This window comes from Peromyscus maniculatus, chromosome 1, assembly GCF_049852395.1.
Source record: "Peromyscus maniculatus bairdii isolate BWxNUB_F1_BW_parent chromosome 1, HU_Pman_BW_mat_3.1, whole genome shotgun sequence".
Classification (NCBI taxonomy): Eukaryota; Metazoa; Chordata; class Mammalia; order Rodentia; family Cricetidae; genus Peromyscus; species Peromyscus maniculatus.
Genome location: NC_134852.1, coordinates 35,327,501 through 35,348,257, shown reverse-complemented (window position 1 = coordinate 35,348,257; position 20,757 = coordinate 35,327,501). Strand labels below are relative to the sequence as shown.

The 20,757-nt window shown below is 49.9% G+C and overlaps 2 protein-coding genes across 2 annotated transcripts in view; one reads left to right on the top strand and one right to left on the bottom strand.

Moving 5' to 3' along the window:
• Positions 1-155: 155 nt before the first annotated feature.
• On the bottom strand, positions 156-14,760 carry LOC102919665 (flavin reductase (NADPH)). The gene is made up of 5 exons (XM_006995828.4): positions 14,573-14,760; positions 4,478-4,642; positions 4,246-4,335; positions 2,669-2,797; positions 156-408 (listed from the first exon to the last, which is right to left on the bottom strand). Exons 1-5 carry the CDS (start codon positions 14,649-14,651, stop codon positions 251-253), a joined length of 621 nt encoding a protein of 206 aa, XP_006995890.1. The 5' UTR covers positions 14,652-14,760; the 3' UTR covers positions 156-250.
• Positions 14,761-16,338: 1,578 nt separating this feature from the next.
• LOC143266920 (spectrin beta chain, non-erythrocytic 4-like) overlaps positions 16,339-20,757 on the top strand; it is a 46,588-nt gene continuing 42,169 nt past the window's right edge. The window contains exons 1-2 of the mRNA XM_076542962.1: positions 16,339-16,459; positions 20,368-20,560. Of these exons, the coding sequence (XP_076399077.1) occupies positions 20,383-20,560 (178 nt within the window). The 5' untranslated portion in view covers positions 16,339-16,459; positions 20,368-20,382. The remainder of the gene's footprint in view (positions 16,460-20,367; positions 20,561-20,757) is intronic.

Genomic DNA, 20,757 nt, shown 5'->3' with positions numbered 1-20,757 from the left:
CCCCCAAAAACTAAAGTCTGGGGCATGGCTCAGCAGTAGGGCACTTGTCTAAAATCTACCAGTAAGGGGACTGAAAATGTAGCTCAGTGGCAAAGACTTTACCCAGGATGTGTAAGACCCTGAAAAAAATTCACAGACAGAGAAGAAAATCTGGGTTGGGTTTTAAAAATTTGAAGCTCTTGGCTAAAAATTTATTGATCCCTCTGTGTGTCCCTTCTCAGGATGCCATCCTCCCAACCAGGCCAGGGTCCTACTCATACTGGTGGGAGGGGTAGGTGTTGTGTCCATCATACTCATTGGTGGTAAGGCAGCGTAGCATGAAGTGGCCCAGGTCATGCTTGGATATGACCCTCGAGGGCCCCCGTCCATCCAGTGTCACTGTGTAGGCTCCAGTTAACGGCTGGTCCCCTGTGACAGAAAGACAGAGAATGAATGAACAGGCCATCCTTTCTGTTTTCAGTTTCCTTCTTCTTCTCTCTTGTTTTTTTTTTTTTTTTTTTTTTTTTTTTGGTGTGTGTGTGTGTGTGTGTGTGTGTGTGTATGGGGGGGAAAGTTTTCCAGACAGGGTTTCTTTGTGTAATTTTGGTGCCTGTCCTGGAACTCACTTTGTAGACAGGCCTGGCTCTGCCTCCCGAGTGCTGGGATTAAAGGCGTGCACCACCACCGCCCAGCTCAGTTTCCTTCTTTTAAACTTTTTAATTTATTAAGCTTTGTGTATGATGTGTGTGTGGGAGGGGCTTCCCCATATTAATCAAACTAATCATATTAATATTCATCAAATAACTTATTTTTTTTTGAGACCGAGACTTGCTGTTTAGCCCAGGCTGGCCTCAAACACATGATCTGGGATGGCAGGTCCGTACCACCAGGCATCTCCTGAGCCTCTTTTCCTGGGAGCCCAGCTGCACTACTGTTGAAAGCACCAGACACACCAGGAGGCCAGATGTAGGTGTTCTAGCCAATCATCTGCATCTCCCTCTAGATGTGTCTGTGGGGAAGGCTTCCATATCACTACAGTCCCTGCCACCTACCGAATGCACAAGTCCAGAAATCCCCATGCTAGAGCCACATTCTGAGCCTTGACTTTCAGTATCAGGAAGCAATGATAATAAACAATGGTGATTTTCCTTCTGGAGAGAGGGCTCGGGACTTAAAAGCACTTGCTGCTCTTTTGGGAGAATTGGGTTTGTTGCCCAATACCCATGTCAGGCATCTTACCACAGCCTGTAACTCTAGGGCCAAAGGAGTCCAAAACTTCTGGTCTCTGTGGGCTGCTACACACACACACACACACACACACACACACACACACACACACACACACACACATATTTAAAAATAATAGAAATAAATCTTAAAAAGGAAAAGGAAAATGATAGTGATATTTTAATAGCTGCATTCCAAGTGATTTGTTTGTTACAGAGACTGCAGAACAGTAGAAGAGAAAGGAGATCAATAGCCGGGCTGTGGTGGCGCACGCCTTTAATCCCAGCACACAGGAGGCAAAGGCAGGCAAATCTCTGTGAGTTCGAGGCCAGCCTGGTCTACAGAGTGAGTTCTAGGGGAGGCTCCAAAGCTATACAGAGAAACCCTGTTTAAAAAAACCAAAAACCAAAAACCAAAAAAAAAAAAAAAAAAAAGGAGAAAGGAGATCAAACAAAGTAGTGGAGGGGCTGGAGGGATGGCTCAGCAGTTAAGAGCACTGGCTGTTCTTCCAGAGGACCTGGGTTCTATTCCCAGCATCCCCCTAGTGATTCATAACCTGTAACTCTAGTTCCAGGGGATCCAAACCCTCTTCCAGCCTCCTTAGGTACCACATGTACTAGATAACACAGACATAAGGAATGAAAAACACCACACACATAAAATCAAATGAAAGCAACAACAATAACAAAAAACCCAACCCAGGCTAGTGCTGAACATTTGTAATTCTAGTGCTTGGGAGGTAGAGACTGGAGGGTGAGAAGTTCAAGGCCAGCCTGGGCTACATGAGGCAGAAGATGAAATAAGGCAAGGAAGTACAGAAAATGTATTTTCTACATTTCTTTCTTTCCAATTTGGATTTCCAAAACAAAGTCTCAAAATCCAGGCTAGTCTAGAACTAGTAATCCTCCTGCCTCAGCTCCCCAATTCTGGAATTACAAGTGAGCATCACATACTTGGCTTCCACTTTTGAAAAAAAAATTTTTTTTAAATAATTTATTTAATTTTATGTGTATTGGTGTGAGGATGTCAGATCCTCTGGAAGTAGAGTTACAGAGGGTTGTGAGCTGCCATGTGGGTGCCGGGAATTGGACCTGGATCCTCTGAAAGGGCAGCCAGTGCTCTTAACCACAGAGCTCTGAAAAAAAAATTTCTTTCAATTACATTTTTATTTACTTATTTTGAGCATTTTGAGGAGGAGGCCACATGCCACAGCTCAGATGTGGAGATCAAAAGACAACTTTCAGGAGGTACTTCTTGTCTTCACCATGTGGGCCGCGGGGATTGAACTCAGGTCCTTGGCCACCTTGCCGGCACGCACTTTTCTTTTATATGGGCAAGCGCCTGAATGTGAGCCCAGTGTGCAGTGCTGGCAGCTCTGGAGGAGCCAGGAAAGGCCCAGCCAAGCTCTCAGGTGGAAAATAGGCTGGTGGTGATATTGTCACAGGGTCCCCGCCCTACTCACCTATGTGTGGGGGCATCACAGCCACGTACTTCAGGCCTGACTCCTGCAGCACCTTATGCATCCGGATGTGGTCATTGGTCACGTCCTGCAGGCGTGGGGGTACCTTGGTCGGGTCCCATAGTAGGAAGGCTAGTGGGGGCGGACACAGGGCAGGGTTAGCCCGGGCTGAGCCGAATCATTAGGGGCATCACTGTTGCCTCTCAACTGCCAGAAGGCAGGGCCCTCCAGGCACCTCTCTGATACTCCAGTCCCAGAAGGCAGCGCACCAGTCACTTTAAATCCGATCTCTTTTCACCCAGTCACCTGTCCCATGTAACCTCGTCTCCTCCCCAGCCTGACAACCTGAGTTTGTTGTCGGAATCCACGTGGTGGGAGGAGAGGACTAACTCCCACCAAGATGTCCTCTGACCTCCATATCCCATCTCAACAGACAGAATCTGTGTATGTGGTAATGTGTGCCTGCACTGTGGGTGAAGGACAGAAGGTGAGGCTAGGTTCCTTCCTCAAGTGTTCTCCATCTTCTTGTTTGGCCCAGTATTCTCACACTGAATCTGGAGCCCGCCATTTGACTAGACTGCAGACCAGCAAGCCCAAGGGATCCTCTGTGTCTTCCTCCCTAGAGCTAGGATTACAGGAATAATGCTGTATTTGGCATTTTTTTCCTCAGGTGCTGCTAGCATTAATTGCTATAAACACCTTCTGGATTACTGAGGATTACTTCAATCCTGAGGAGAGAACCTAGGACCTTGGACATGCCAGACAGTGCTCTACCACTGAACCACACCCCCAGCCCCTCACTGGGGGATTCTAGGCAGGGGCTCTACCACTGAACCACACCCCCAGCCCCTCACTGGGGGACTCTAAGCAGGGGCTCCACCACTGAGCCACACCCCAGCTCCTCACAGGGGATTCTAGGCAGGGACTCCACCACTGAGCCACACCCCAGCTCCTCACAGGGGATTCTAGGCAGGGACTCCACCACTGAGCCACACCCCAGCCCCTCACTGGGGGGTTCTAGGCAGGGGCTCTACCACTGAGCCACACCCCAGCCCCTCACTGGGGGATTCTAGGCAGGGACTCCACCACTGAGCCACACCCCAGCCCCTCACTGGGGATTCTAGGCAGGGGCTCCACCACTGAGCCACACCCCAGCCCCTCACTGAGGGATTTTAGGCAGGGGCTCCACCACTGAGCCACACCCAGCCCCTCAGTAACTTTTGTTTAATGTCTATCTCCCCATAACTGGGAGGGCAGCAAGTCCGTGTATCACACTCTGCTCCCCTTTTCTTCCCTGGCTTGTCCACTCCCAACCCCCATCCCTCTGCAGTGCCTTCTCTATCCTGGCTCTGCTCATCTGGGATGTTAGTTCAATCACAGGTCTGTTTGTCACCTCACTTTTATCTGTGAGCCACGTGGGTACAGAATCCAGGGCACACTGCTATGCTCACAGCTGGTGCTCAATAAATGTATGGTAACTTGGGATACCTTTAGTACCAAATTTCAGAGGACTGGGGGTTCCTTGTTTAGTACTCACCCCCTTCCCAGTTCAGCCCCACTTCCATGTCCCAACCACCCACCCGAGGTGCAGGCCACGACCTTGTCCACTCCATGCGCCTTCATGGCCGACACAATGTTCCGGGCGCCCTCGGACATTACTGTCGTGGGACCTTAGAAGGGACAGAGAGTGGCTGTCACTGGCAGGTGGCGGAGGCGGCGGTGGCAGGGGTGGTAAGGGTGGGGCCGGGGGTGGGGGTGGTGCTGGAGGCCGAGGTGCAGGGAGGGGCCGAGGGCAGAGAGGGGGCTCAGTACTGAGGTCGTTGCCAGTGCCCAGCAGCACGATGACAGCATCCTGCCCAGCCACGGCCTTGTCCACATCGGCTGCCTGCCGAACATCTCCCACCACCACGTGGGCTGGCTGGGGCCCCTCCGACGGCAGCCTGCTGGAGTCTCGAACCAGCACCGTCACCTCATAACCTGTGGGCGAGGAGGAACAGAAAGCAGGTCAGCAGGCTGGTGGGTGACTGACTGTATAGGACCCTTTAGGGTGTTGTGAACCCTCAAATCCATTTTCTCCCAGTCTTTTCCATTCTCAGCCCTGTTCTGGGGTAATGATCATCAAGTTGGCAAACTAACGGGGGGGGGGGGGGGGGGGGGCGGCGGCGGTCAGTTTTGAGACAGGGTTTCTCTGCGTAGCTTTGGAGCCTGTCCTGGAACTCACTCTGTAGATCAGGCTGGCCTCGAACTCACAGAGATCCGCCTGCCTCTGCCTTCCGAGTGCTGGGATAAAGGCGTGCGCACAGGGAAATGCTTTTATGCCGGCTCACAAACACCGGAATGTAGGTCTCCAGGAGACTATCCTTGACTAGTCTTCCCTTTGGTGATATATTGTGTACCCCCAATAAACTTGCCTGAGGATCAGAGAACAGAGCCAGCCACTAGATTAGACATAGAGGCCAGGCAATGGTGGCACACACCCTTAATCCTATCACTCTGGAGGCAGAGATCCAGTGTGGATCTCTGTGAGTTCAAGGCCACACTGGAAACAGGCAGTGGTGGCACTCGCCTTTAATCCCAGTACTGGGAAGCACACAGGCCTTTAATCCCCGGAAGTGACAGCAGGGCGATAAGAATTAGTAGCTGGCTGTTCTGCTTCTCTGATCTTTCAGCTTTCACCCTGATATCTGGCTCTGTTATTATTATTATTATTATTATTATTATTATTATTATTATTATTTGGTTTTCTGAGACAGGGTTTCTCTGTGTAGCTTTGTGCCTTTCCTGGAACTCACTATGTAGCCCAGGCTGGTCTCGAACTCAGAGATCCGTTTGGCTCTGCCTCCCGAGTGCTGGGATTAAAGGTGTGTGCCACCACTGCCCGGCTTATTATTATTATTATAAAACCTTTTAAGATTCATGTTACACTTCCCCACCCCCAGCAGGGAAATGTTAGCCCCTGGCATACCACCCACTCTATATTCCCCCATACACGCAGGAGAAGTGAGGAATCAAATTCCCCCGGAAGAAATGAAGCTGGGGTTAGCTACCTCCCTCGGTGAAGGGTATCTAGTGCTCTCTAGAGGGTCCGAGGAGCCTCTGTGGTTTTAAAGGGAAGTGACTCAGTTACTCACAAGGCTGAGGCACCAGGATGGCAAGTTATGGCCGGCAAGTAGTGAGACTCTGTCTCAAAATAAAATTTTGAAAAAAAGGATTAAAGGGAGGCTGGAGGTGTGGCTCAGTGGTAGAGCCCCTGCATAGAATCCCCCAGTGAGGGGCTGGGGTGTGGCTCAGTGGTAGAGCCCCTGGGACCTCAGCCCTACCCCAGGAGCTGGCTTTGCCACCCTGGGCTCGTAACCTTCATAAGATGACACTAATACTAGTTGCTGCATGTTTTTGTTGCTGTGCTTCTTTTCTCTCCCTCTCCCCCTTTTCTTTCTCCCCCCTTCTCCCTCTCTCAGCTCTTCCCTCAGCCCTTGCCCCCAGTCTAATATAGTCCAGGTTGGCCTCAAACTCACTATATAGTCAAGGATAACCTTGAACTCATGAAGTCTCATGTTACATGCATCTTTGTCTCAACACCCCCCCCCCAAAAAAAAAAAAAAACTCACTATTTAAAAATGTTACTAGGACATTGACTGTTTAAGCCTGAGGATCCCTACTTCACAGCATACACAAAAATTAACCCAATGGGGCTGGGGATTTAGCTCAGCGGTAGAGCGCTTGCCTAGCAAGCACAAGGCCCTGGGTTTGGTCCTCAGCTCTGAAAGAAAGAAAGAAAGAAAGAAAGAAAGAAAGAAAGAAAGAAAGAAAGAAAGAAAGAAAGAAAGAAAGAAAGAAAGAAAGAAAGAAAAAAAGAAAGAAAGAAAGAAATTAAAAATTAAAAAATAATAATAATAAAAAAGTTAACCCAGGGCCAGTGAGGTGGCTCAGGCAGTAGAGGTGACTGCTGCCCAGCCTGATCATGTGACTTCTATTCCTGGGAACCACGTGGTAGGAGAGAACCAACTCCCTCAAGTTGTTCTTTTGACCTCACACTCATGTTACGGACACACACACAAACACAATGTAAAAAGTTTTTTTTTTCTTTTGTGTGTGTGTGTGTGTGTTAACCCAAATGGTCAAAGACATAAATAAATATAAGAGAAGATTGTAAAATTATTGGAAGGAAACACAAGACCACATCCTGATGACAGCAGGTCAGAAGGTGGTCTCTCAGCTATGACATCAAAAGCATGAACAAGAGCCAGAACAAAGACACTGGACTTCATCAAAAGGGCCAGCTTGGCCCGGGCGGCTGTGGTGGTGCCTTTACTGTCAGCACCTGGAATTCAGGGAGTCTGTGGCCGGCCCGGTCTACCTACGACACCTCGTTTCAAAAAAGCCAGAATCCCCAAATCTTTGGTGCTTTGAAGGACAGAGCTGCAGAGATGGCTGGGGGGTGAGGTAGAAATTCTACACAGAACCCGTGTGAAGAGTCAGGAGTAAGGGGAGGGAACTGGGGTTGGACTTGATCACTACACACTGTGATACTTGAACACGAAAGGCACGTGGTGGCACACACTTGTGACCTCCGTGCTGGGAGGCAGAGTCAGGTGGATGCCAGCGCCTTGATGGTCAGCCAGCCCAGCCTGCTCAGCCAGGCTCCTGTCCCAGAGAGAGACCCTGTCTCAAGAACAGAAACAAAAACAAAAACATGGTGGATGGCTCCTGAAGAATGATAGGCCTCCACACAAATATGCACCCCCCCCCCACAAAGGTAAAAATGAAAAGAAGCCAGGCAGAGGTGGTGCATGCCTCTGATTCCAGGGAAGGCAGAGGCAGGCAGGTCTTTGTGAGTTTGAGGCCAGCCTGGTCTACAGAGTGAGTTCCAGGACAGCCAGGGCTACACAGAGAAGCTCTGTTTTAGGGGGTGGGGAGGGGGTGATAAAAAGGAAAAAAGAAAAGCAGACAGGCGTGGTAGCACACACCTGTAATCCCAACACTCTGGAGAAAAAGGCAGGAGAATCAGGAGTTCAAGGATGGCCTTTGCTACATAGTAAACTAAAGTCAGCTACATGAGATCAGTCTCAAGTAAAGTCAAACAAGAGAAGGGCTGGCCAGATGGCTCAGTGGGTAAGGCATTGAGACTCTCCCTGGGATGCCCAGGACCAACATGGCAGAAGCACAAACTAACTCCTGAAAGTTGTCCTCTGACCTCCATAAGTCGGCACACACAATAGGCAAAGGAAATGTAATTAAAAAAAGAAAAAAGAAAAGCAAAAGAAAAACCAAGTGAATATGGTGGTATACCACCGCATGGGAGGCCGAGGCAAGTGGACTGTCTCAAATTAGAGGCCAACCTGGTCCACACAGTATGTCAGGGAGCCAAGACTGCAGGGCTACACAGCAAGACCCTGTTACCTGTAGTATGCGTCTATAATCCCAGCAAGTAGGAGGAAGAGGCAGGATGATCAAGAGTTCAAGGCTGGCCTGAGCTAGTGAGACTCCGTCTCAAAAACACCAAAGCCGATTCACTGACCAAACAACCTACACAGTAAGGTTCCATTTCACACCTATCGAGACATAATGAAAAGCCTGATGTAAGGGTTGGCATGCTGGTGGGGAGCAGCCCCGCTCACTGGGTCCTGAGGGTGACACTTAAAACGATGTGTCTGTTTGGAGAACACCCTGGCAGGTCTTTAAAAGATTACACACAGTCTAGCCATGTGACCCAGCAATTCCACTATCAGATAACAGACGGAAGGAAATCAAAAACATGTTTTCATCCCAAAGTTTTCAGGTGCGTAGTCATACTAGCAGTTTTCATATCATCAACCAACTGTTTAATGGATAAACACATGCAATGCAGCGGGACCACTTGACAGCAGAAACAAAGCGGGTATTGAAGCATGTTCCAACAGTTTGAGGAAGGAAAAAAAAAAATGTATACATGGCTAAGTGAAAGAAGCCAGGTCACACTGGGGGTGGGAACCAGCATTGGAAGCTGAGGCAGAGTGATCAGGAGTTCAAAGCCAGTCTGGGCTACAGAGTGAGACCCTGTCTGAAAAACAAACTAAGTTTTGGAGGGATATAAGTGGAGCAGAGTTCAGTTTCTTGCATCTCAGTCAGGTGGCTCACAGCTGTAACTCCAGCACCAGGTATCCGGCACCTTGGGACACACACATACACACACACACACACACACACACACACCCCTACATATAATTAAAAATGCTAAAAAGAGCACGGCAGAGGTGGCACATGCCTTTAATTCCAGCACTGGGGAGGTCGAGGTAGGCAGATCTCTGAGAGTTCGAGGCCAGCCTGGTCTACAGAGTGAGTTCCAGGTTAGCCAGAGCTACCTAGGGAGATCTTATCTCAAAATAAAACAATAACAACAACAACAAAACCCAACAGAAATCTTATAAAGACACAGACTGAAAAAAAAGATAAAATAAAAAAATAAAAAAAGCCAGGCGGTGATGGCGCAGGCCTTTAATCCCAGCACTCGGGAGGCACAGCCAGGATCTTTGTGAGTTCAAGGCCAGCCTCGGCTACAGAGGGAGATCCAGGACAGGCACCAAAACTACACAGAGAAACCCTGTCTTGAAAAAAAAACCAACCAAACAAACAAACAAACAAGCAAATAAATAAATAAACACCTTAAATATAAAAATAAAAAAAAATTTGAGTAAAAAAATTTGAATCCTACGTAGAAAAACCAAAACAGTAGAAAAACCAAAACAAGGACAAATATTTCATAAAAACCGAGACATACTAAAACAAACTAATTCTAAGTTCCAGCCCTGAAAAAAAAGCAATGATTGTGTGTTATTATTACTATGCCTTTTATATTTATATTTATGTATTTTTTTGAGTCAGGGCTTCATGATCCAAGCCTTGAACTCATTGTAGAGGTAAGTACGGCTCGTCCTGGCCTCCAGCTTCCACATCCAGAGTGCTGGGATTACAGGTTTTAATCACTATGCCCAGTTTTAACTCATTCTTTTAAAGGTTTTATTTACTTATTTGTGTGTGAGTCTTTTTTATTCTGTGTATGTGTCTGCACATTTGAGGGCAGGGGCCCATGGGGGCCAGAGGTGCTGGAGTTACAGGCTGCCTGTAAGTGGGTGCTGGGAATTGAACTTGGGCCTTCTACCAGAGCATCAAGGGCTCTTAGCCACCGAGCCATCTCTTCAGACCCCAGTTTTAATTTTTAAAATTTATTATTATTATTATTATTGTTGTTGTTGTTATTATTTTAAGACTGGGTCTCACATCTTAGCTTATTCTGGACTGGAATTCACTGTGTAGCCCAGGCTGCCCTTGAACTTATAGCAATCCTCCTGCCTCTGCGTCTCAGCTGCTGGGACGATAGGTGTGAGCCACCAGGAATGACTTGCTATGCTTTTTAATGACCTCAGGATTTTATCTGTTTGGACTCCCCCTGCCTGGGTCCTCTCTGGACTCCAGAGCCCTGTCCTGTCCCTTCCAAATCCAGTCTAAAGAGCAGCCTCTCAGGCTGGAGAGATGGCTCAGAGGTAAGAGCACTGACTGCTCTTCCAGAGGTCCTGAGTTCAATTCCCAGCAACCACATGGTGGCTCACAGCCATCTGTAGTGAGATCTGGCGCCCTCTTCTGTATACATAATGAATAAATCTTTCTAGTTCTTTCTAGTGCTGTGCAATAAAACTGATATGGCTCAGCACAGCCTTCCTGGGACCTGCTGGCTCTGGCCTCTCCTCTCAGAGGCACCATCCCCTTCACCTGCTATACTTCTTCCCATTCCTCAGTTTACCTCACTGTTTCCTGCCCTCTTCTTCTGGATCCCTAAATCACTGTTCTTTGCTCCATCATGGCTCTAGTGACCAAGGGGACGCTGACAGCCCCGGGAGTCCAGGGACTCACACTTGCTTCCACCCCCCCCCCATGGACCAGGCTTTCAAGATGGTCCCCTGGATAAGGAGATTCATGCAGCTCATTTGTTGTCTAGACAGCAGCTTCTGCTGCTCAACAGTAATCCCAGCACTCAGGAGGCAGAGGCAGGCAGATCTCTGTGAGTTCAAGGCTAGCCTGGTCTACATAGGGATTTCCAGACCAGCCAGGGCTACAGGGTGAGACACTGTCCCAAACAAACAAACAAAAACCCAAAACAAACAAAAAAACAAGAACCACACAATTCATGTTGAAATTAAAAGAGCCACATGGAGGGGCTAAAAAGATGGCTCGGTGGTTAAGAGCACTTGGGTTGGACTCCTAGGACTCACATGGTAGGTCACAACTGTCTATTACTCCTTGCTGGGCAATTGTGCATTTGCCTTGTGCATTTGCCTTTAATCCCAGCACTTGGGAGGCAGAGAAAGATGGATCGCAGCCAGGTCAACAGAGTGAGTTCCAGAACAGCCAGGGCTACACAGAGAAACCCTGTCTCAGAAAACCAAAACAAAACTGCCTATAACTCCAATTTCAAGGGATCTGACCCCCTCTTCTGGCCTCCATGGGCATCACCAGGCAGGCATGAAAGTGGAGACAGGCATTCATGCAGGCCGAAAAAACATACACATAAGAAAGAAAAACAAAAGCCAAGAATCAGATGCAAGAACCAGTAGCCATCAAACAGGACACATTCAGTGGGGTTTTATTTGTTTGTTTGTTTTTGTATTTATTTATCTGACAGGGTGTTACCCTATAGCCCAGACTAGCATAGAATTCACTGTGTAGCTCAGGCTGGCCTCAAACCTGTTGTGTTCCTCCTGAGTGCTGGGAATACAGGTGTGAAACATCTGGTCAGACTTTCTGTCAAGTTTTTATTTTTATTTATTTATTTATTTATTTATTTATTTATTTTTGGTTTTTTTCAAGACAGGGCTTCTCTGTGGTGTTTTGGTACCTGTCTTGGATCTCACTTTTTAGACCAGGCTAGCCTCGAACTCACAGAGATCCGCCTGGCTCTGCCTCCCGAGTGCTGGGACTAAAGGTGTGTGCCACCACTGCCCGGCAAGTTTTTATTTTTAAATAAACTCAGCTATTGAGAAGTTGCAAGGTTCCCCCAATTTGCTTCCCCCTTTTACTTATATGCATGCATAGTATATAATATGCAGAATTTATAAATTTGCATAAAAATATACTCATACTTGTACAACTCTATCTGCCTGTCTGTTTCTCTTCCTGCTTGAGAGTAAGTTGCTAAATTCATTCCCTTTTAAGCTTTTTCACTGCCTAACCCAGTTCACATAAATCCACATATCAAACCAACATCTGGCATGCTGTAACTATCCCAGTCGTAATCAGAAAGCTCGAAACAATGAATGGACCCCAAGAAATTGCAACTTCCCCAAATGTCTCATGCTGACAGGAGGAGGAGCCCTGTGCCAACCAGAAGAGGAAGAGATTTCACAGTTCTGAGAACTATTCAGACCACCTTGGAGGACACGGGGGCCAACATGATGATGTTGGTGACGACCACATCTTGAGTGGGCCTGCTTGCTTTTTATTATAATAATAATTTTATTATAATAACAAAAAACAAAGAATCTCTTTGCTTCTATTGAAACTTAAACGTTTTTGTCAAGATTTTGAAAGATGGACCTGAGTAGGGTAGGGTGCTACAGGACCTTCCCAACTTGCCTACATTGAATACATCTCCTTATTCTTCTCATTAATTGTCCTGCTGCGGGCAGGTGGTTGTGCCTGGCTGTTAGGCTCAGACTCGCACTGGTAACTGGATACATTTTAATCCTTTGTGACCAACATTCCGGAACGCTCCAGGACCCCTAGTTTGAGAAGTATTAGACTGTAACAATTATTCTCACGCCTATTTGGAAGATGGGGAAACTGGGACAAGTTGGGGTACCTAGCCATGACCACAGTGAGTGGGTGGAGAAAGCCAGGGCTGAACTCAAGACTGGGTTATAATATCTAATGTGAGTAGGGTTGGCCAAGGAGTATTCAGTTCCCACCAGCTACACACAGGCCTTGGTCCTAAGCACGTTCTGCGGTGTAAACCCTTTAATCAGGGCCCCAAAGCAACCTCTGTTTTCACCCGTTTATTTATTACTTTTATTTATTTGTGAGTGTATGGAGTCAGAGGTCAGCTTTTTCTGAGCTGTTCTCTCCCTTTCACCATCTGGGTTCTGGGAATTCAACTCATGTCTGGGTACCTTGACCCAGCAACCCATCTTTCTGGCCCACAACCACCATTTCAGTGTTGGTTATCCTTCCTTCTTCTGCCTTTTATTTGCTTTATTTAGGTCTCTCACTGCAGTTGACAAGGCATCTGACCACACCGATGCAGTATGTGGTAGGCCTGGCTGCTTGAACGTGCAGCATGACCCAGAGCCCATGTTTGTCAGACCCTTGACCCTCCGAAATGACACCAAGGGAATAAACTCCAAGTCGCTCAAGCCCTTCCTAGCCACAGGTTTTCCTTGGTTGTGCTGGAATGGTGCACTGGACCTTGAGCATGCTAGGCAATGGGCCCTACTGCCCCACGCCCCCCCCCCCCCCACAGGTACATCCACGAAGGTGCTCCACTACTGAGCTACATTCTCAGACCCCCTCCCTGGCTTTTGTTCTAACCTTTTCCCTTCCTGTTTTCTGACTGAGGCCTTTCTGAGCCCCTGGGTGAAAAGGCTGGGCCTCCCCGAATTCTTGTGTGCAGTTCCATCTGTGACCAGCAGGGTGAGCCAGCGGTAAACAGCGGTGTAGGGGATTAAGGGGACGGGATTAACACGATAGCCCACAAATTCATAGTGACTCAGCACTTCTCAACTTCTCCATTCCTTTCCCTGTTCCTCCTTAGAAACCATTTATCAGCAGCTTGATTTAGTTTCCTTGTTTTGAGACAGGGTCTCCGGTAGCCAACAATGGCCTTGAACTCGCTTTGTAGCCAAGGATGGTTTCCAACCCCCACCTTTGCCTCCCCAGTGCCAGGACCACAGGTGCACATCACTATAGCCAGATGCAAACTGGTTTTCACCGGGAGGCCCAGGGGTCTCTCCTTTACCATGAATTAAGATCCTTACCGAGTCCCAGGATATTCCCCTGGAAAAGGGAGCTTTTAGAAAGAGCCGTTGCCAAGAGCAGGGGCTGGGCAGGGAATCAGCGGAGACGGGGTTCTTGGTGGGCTCCACCCTTTTGGGGCACTCAGATAGTCAATATCTAAAGAATCGCCCAGGCTAGCAAGGGCGTGGCCCTCTATCTGGAAGTTTCAGGCCTGAGTTAACTTCTAGACCAGGGGCCAGGGGAATGCTGGGGATCCTGTGCCCTCTCCCGGGGCAGCAACAAAGTTAGCTCACTAACCCTTCCAGGGCTGCTGTTCCTAGGTTGACACTCTCATCCCGTGATCTCTTCCATTCCGTGTTTGCGGTAACCGACCGCCTCACCTTTTCGATTTTCTGTTCCAGTGACTAAAGGCTGTGAGCCTGCAGACTTGTTCTGTTGTTGTTTTGTTGCTTAAGAGCATGAACCAGGTTCAAATCCCAGCACAGCCATGTACCAGCAAGTCATTCTCTCCGCCTCAGTTTTCTTATTTGTCAAGTGGGGTAATACTAGTTCCCACTCCAAATGAGGGCCACTAGGATTTAACACGTGTAGGCAGATGGTCCAGCTGGGTGGGCGCCAAGCTGGTGCTGGCTCAGAAACCCCTTTCTGGGTGTGCAAAACTAGGACCACTACCACAGTTACAAACACATTCCATAAGAGCCCCTGGTTTACATATAACTGTCAGAGAAATCCTCCAGGCTTCTATGCCTTTGACTTACATAAAACTGAATCTCAGAGTCCTCTCTTTCTGCCCCCGTGACCACCTGCTGGCCCCACGGGCTTGGGGCACACACGGCCACAGATCGTCTCCGCCCGGCCCCAGGACGACCTTTCCCAGCGCTCCGCCCGGGTGCTCATGACTTTCCCACCCGCCCCGGTTCCTGCCTGCTTGCACCGCCTGCGCCAGTGTGGTGAGGCCGGTCCTGCCGGTGGCACCGAAGATCGCGATCTTCTTGACAGTCATGCTGCGGAGTCCTGGGTCCGAAGAGCTGAGAACTGCGTGGACGCGCGGGAATCCAATGGCTGCAAGGTAACGCGCCGTCTGCCCTTCTCCAGGCGGAGGGAGGGGGCGGGGCCTGCTGAGGGTCCCGCCTCGGCCCCGCCCCTCTATTTTGGGTTCAAAGGGTGGGATTGAGTGGACTACGCCCCCCGCTGGGAAGAGCGGGGTGGGTGGTGGGGGTGGGTGGGTGGGTGGGTGGGGTGTGGGGGTGGGGGGGAAGTGGGCGGAACAGGAGTCAGATTGCATTTTCCAGACGGTCTTTTTTGATAGGCGTTCAGAAGTGGAGATCATGCCCCCATCCAGAGAAGGAAGTGGGCGGGGCTAGAGCAGTTTGTCACTCAGCGCTCCGCCTCCCTGGGCCAGTTACCCTAAGGGGGCGGGGCGGGGCCTGGCGGGGAACCACGCCCACCGCGCTCTCCGCGCTCACTCCCCCTTTCTCTACACCTCAGAGGTTAGGTGCCCGCCTCCACCAGCGCCTCCTCCCAACATGGAAGAGGTGTGTGTGTGTGGGGGGGGTGTGATTCTGTACCTGTGTGACCCTCAGTGACCACAGGGACAGCATGGTGGTGGGCTGCGCCGTGTCCCATTCCTTATGTTATAACGTGAATTGTGTATTGAAGTCAGTGGTGCTGTTATTTGGCAACCGTGGGGCGACACTGCGAGGGAGCACCCAGGCAGCCTATATGATATGGTGTGCGAGTGTGAGCTATGTGTGAGGTAAGCGGTGATGGAGTGTGGCACTTTCGGATTGGGATGGTTTGTGACACCACGTGTGTCCTGTATGGGTGTGTGCTAATATGGCCCCATTTACGTATGGCTGTGTGTGACACTTACCGTGGTTCTCTTTGTGTCGTGTTGAGGCTATGATATATGGGAATGTAGCAACACAGGGTGTGTCATCCTGCGCCTTGTGACATTTCAAGTGTGTAAGACTGTGATTGTGAGCTTTGTGATGTATGAGTGTAGACACTCTGTGACACCTTGGGAGTGTGTTGAGATGTGTGACTGTATGTGCCAACCACACTGGTGGTGGTGGCCGTATATGAGTGTGTCACAGTGTGTCACCCTGCAGGGCACTTTGGATGGCTGAGTGTGACAGCATTGGTGGTGGTGACCTTAATTGAGTGTGCCATAACGTGACCCCACAGGGCACTATTTCATCCTGGGACACGGTTTAGGTGACTTCATGGGACCCTTCTATTGTGGTGGCAGCTGTATCTGAGTTTATCACAATGTGTCGCCCTGCAGGGCACTATACGCTGTATGGGTGACTACATATGACACTATTGGTGGCCATATCCGAGTGTGTCGTAGTGAATGACCCTGCAGGGCACTTTCCAGAGAGGAAAACATTGCCAATGACTTTTTGTGACAGTTCGAAGGCTTGACCCTGCGTGACCCCATGAGTGACACCGTGAGAGTGTGCATGTGGAGACGGTGAGTGTGACGTTGCCAGAGGCCCGGTGTGTGTGAGTGGCAGTGTGGGAGTGTGTGACGCTGCCTCGCGAGCTCGCGAGCGCGGCTGTGCATCACACGCGTGGCCCGGTGTGTGACAGCGCGGGCGGCGGGGCGGCGTGCGGGAGGGGTCCCGGGGGCGCGCGGAGCGGCTGCGGCGCGTGGGGGAGGCGCGGCGACGGCGGCGCATGCGGATCTGGCCGAGCGGCGGGCCGGCGGGGCCGAACAGAGCCGGGCCGGGCCCGGCGGCGAACGCCGGCAGGGAGGGCGGTGCTGCGCGGCGAGCATCGGGGACCGCATCGGCGGCCGGCGCCCAGGTGAGCGGCGGTGCGGACGGCGGCCCTTCCCCAGCATCTCCCCACCTGGCCCAGCTTCATCCCCCGCACCCTGGCGGGCCCGAGCCCATGGGTCTGTGTCCGTTTAGCCGGGTGGAGGCTTGGGATCCAGCGTGCAGCGAACCCCTCACCCCCACCTAGCCTAGCCTCTGAGCCAGGCGTGGGCCACCCCAAGGCCTTGTCCTTCCTAGGCCCCCTTCCTCCGCATGGTAACCGGACTAAGAGGACAGAGAGGCGCGGCTTTGGAAGGGTTAAAGCGTTGGATCTCATCTCAGCGCCCAGATGGCCTTTGCTAGGGCGGGCAGGACCCCTCTTCCCATACATCTCCGCCCTCCTCCTCCCTCCAAAGGCCGGAGTTGCTCCCTGGGCCCGGCAGAGAGCTCGCCAAGTGCTAAGTGCCTCCTTTGGCCCAAGTATCCTCCATTGGGGAAACAGTTGTGACCACCCATTAACAGGGAAGAAAATGAAAGCACAGAGAAACTGAGTTTATGATCCTAGGTTTCCACACAGCCAGAATAAAGCATTGAACCTACCTCTTCTTACTCTTGAACAGAACCCCGGACTCGCTAAGACCAAAGGGTGAAAACTCAGAGCTGGCTGGCCATGTTGCCCAGTGCGGAGCACATGGAAGTGTGAGACTCTGGGTGCAATTCCGGGCACTCTGAGAGATATGTGTTGAGGGCTTGCTGTGCACCAGATACCGTGTTTGCCTCGTGAGCGACTCATTCATTCATCCTCAGACACCCTTAGGATTTCCACAGATGATTCAACGAAGACCAGAGAGGGCAACTGCCTTGGCTGAGTTCACACTGGTAGTCGTAGGTAGCCATGTGGTCACTTACAGGCTTCTGTGGGAGACAGGAGGAAGAGCAGGGGTTGGAGAGGGCCCACCAAAAGGAATGATCTACCCTTGGCCACAACTTACAACCTGCTGAGGATCTTAAACCCCGAGTTTGTAGCTGTCTGGGTCTTTTGGAAAGAAGTGTTATTCTGTTCTTACAGTCTTAGAACTAGGCCTGGGGTTTGTATGTGGGGGCTGTGCTGGCCACAGACTTGCTGTCACTTACCCCCGTAAAATAGATCTTCATAATGTGCCAGGATTCTAGAGGCAGACATGGATCAGCCAGCTATTGCTACTGTAATGCTGTGTAACAAATCACAACAAATCAAAACTTACCCCCCCAACTCACTGTCTTGAAACACCAAGCATTTATTTAGCTGTCAAGAGTTTAGTAGTTTAGGTTAGACCTGACTGCCCAGTTCCTCAGGCCTCAGCTGGACATACGCAAGTTTTAGGGGTGTCACTGTGATGGGGGGCATCATTGGCTGTTGCTGGCTTCGGCTGGAGAGCCTCTGGTCCTGGATCTACGCTCGTCTAAGATCACAGTTAGCCCAAGCAGTCTCCTGTGTCTAAGGCTCAGGGCTGGCCAGCTAGTACCTCCCAGTCAACTGCTGGTCAGAGCAAGTCACGTGCTAGGAGCCAGGGTCAAAGGGAAGGCTGTATCCCCAGAACCCACAGACCTTTCTTCCCCCGGAAGTTGAAGAACAAAATAAAGAGTGAGTTGCATAGTAAAGGGTGGTGACTACAGGGGTGAATATTCGGGACATTAATACACTCAGTATGAGTCACAGCTGCTGACTTATCGAGTGAATTCCTCTGTGCCTCAGTGTTCTTCTCTGTAAAATGGGCCTAATGATAACTGATCACTAAGGGATTAGATACATGAAAGCATACAAAGTCCCAAGCAAGGCAAGGGCTCAGATATGTTTCCTCTTGCCGTCACCGCTGCATTGTGGAATTCTGCAAAGAAAAGCCTTGGTATTCTCCAAAGACTACAAGGACCGTTTGCTGAGCTGTAGTAAGCACTGGCTGGGGTTCATCACCGCTGCTCTCTGAAGTGGCCAGGCTGAGGGTTGTTATTACGGTGACTTAATTTTTTTTTTTCCAAGACAGGGTTTCTCTTTGTAGTCTTGGTGCCTGTCCTGGATCTCACTCTGTAGACCAGGCTGGCCTCAAACTCACAGAGATCCGCCTGCCTCTGCCTCTGCCTCTTGAGTGTTGGGATTAAAGGTATGCACCACCCGGCCAATATTTATTTTTTTAGGATTTATTCAAGGCTGAGCATAGTGGTGTATGCCTTTGGTCCCAGCACTCAGGAAACAGAGACAGGTGGATTTCTGTGAGTTTGAGGCCAGCCTGGTCCACAAAGCCAGTTCCAGGACAGCCAGGACTATACAGAGAAACCCTGCCATGAGAAACAAACAAACAAAAAATTATTCATCATTTAGTAGTAGCATTTAATGATTTATTATTTTTTCTTTATGTTACGTGTGTTTGCTTGCTTGAGTTTATGTGAACTATGTGTGGGCAGGAGCCGATGGAGAGCAGGTTCCCCTGGAACTGAAGGTCCTGGCAGCTGTGAGCCACCATGTGGGTGCTGGGAACTGAACCTGGGTCCTCTGTAAAAGCAGTGAGTGCTCTTAACCACTGAGCCATCTCCCCAGACCTTCTTACTTGTGGCCCAGATGGGTCTTAAACTTGCTGTGTACCTGAGGCTTGAACTCCTCCTCATCCTCCTTCCTCTGTTTCCCAAGTACTGTATTGGGACTACAGACATCATCCATTATCATCCATTCAGGCCCATCGTGTGTGTGTGTGTGTGTGTGTGTGTGTGTGTGTGTTTGTCTACATGCATCAACATTTTTTTTTTGTTTTTGTTTTTTAGAGACAGGGTTTCTCTGTGCAGCCCTGGCTGTCCTGAACTTGCTCTGTAGACCAGGCTGGCCTTGAACTCACAAAGGTCCGCCTGCCTCTGCCTCCCGAGTTCTGGGATAAAAAGTGTGCACCACCACTGCTCAGCTCTTATTTTATTATTATTATTTTTAAGATAGAGTCTCTCACTGAACCGGACCTCACTGCCTGGCTAGATAGGCTGGCCAGTGAGCTCCAAGGACCCATGTGTCTCTGCCCCATTCATTATTAGCTAGGGTTACAAATGTACACTACTGTGCCCCACTTTTTACATGGCTGCCGGGCATCGAAACTCAGGGCCTCATGTTTGTGCTGCAGGCATTTTACTGACAGTCCCAGACGATGATGATGATGAAAATTGAGACTTGGTCTCACTATGTAGCACTTGTTGGCCTGAAACTTACTATGTAGGCCAGGCTGGCCTTAAACCCATAGAAATCCACCTGCCTCTGCTTTCTGAGTGGATGGGATTAAAGATCCCATAAATCATACCTGACTTGGTTTATTATTATTATTATTATTATTATTATTATTATTATTATTTGATATTGTGTGTGTGTGTTTAGGTACTTATGGGTACAGATGCCTGGGAAGGCTAGAGATCAACTTGGGTGTCATCCTTTAGGTGATATACATCTTGTTTTTGAGACAGATCCCTTACTTGGCCGGAAGCTCACAGATTAGAGTGGCCGGCCAGCGAGCCCAGGGATCTGTTTGTCTTCCCTAGTGCTGGGTTTACAAGCATATACTACTCTCTGTCTGGTTTGTTATGTGGGTTCTGGGGACTGAATTCAGTCAGCGCAGTACACTCCCAAGCAAAGCACATTATTCACTGAGCTGTCTCTCTAGCTGCTATGACTTGCTTCTTTGAGACAAAATTTAGCTACGTAGCCCAGGCTAGCCTGAAATTCCTGACCTTCCTGCCTCAACCTCCCAACTGTGGGATCACAGGTACTGCCCATCACAACTGGCTTTTTCATTTGTTTATTTTTGGTGTTCTTGTTGTTCTCTTGTGAAAGACAGAGAAACCCAGCCTGAGACCTGGGAGCTGAGTGCATGGGCACTCGCTGAGCCTGAGAAGTGGGTCCTCTGGGCGCAGGCCGATTTCCTGCACTGACCTTTCTCTCCCCATTCCCAGGCCTTGCCGTCCCCAATGGCCCAAGTTCAAGGAGAAGTGGACAACATGGAGGGCCCACCAGCCTCCAACAACAACAACAACCCCGCAGCCCGCTGGGAGAGCCCGGATCGGGGCTGGGATCGGGAGCCTCCGGCAGCTGCCAACACCACCCCGGCCTCGCTCTTTGAGTGCTCTCGGATCAAGGCCTTAGCAGGTACCTGGAAAAGAGGGCTGGGTGCGTGGAGGGGCGTAGGACCGTGGGAAGGGTCCTCAGTAGCACTGGTGTCTCTTAGCGTCTGAGAATCTTGAAGGCTGGGAGGCTGAAGAGTCGGTTCCCGCTGACCAGCTCTGCCAGTGAACTTCCCATCTGTGGTGTGTAATGCAGCCACGGTTTGTGAACGCTCCGAGTAT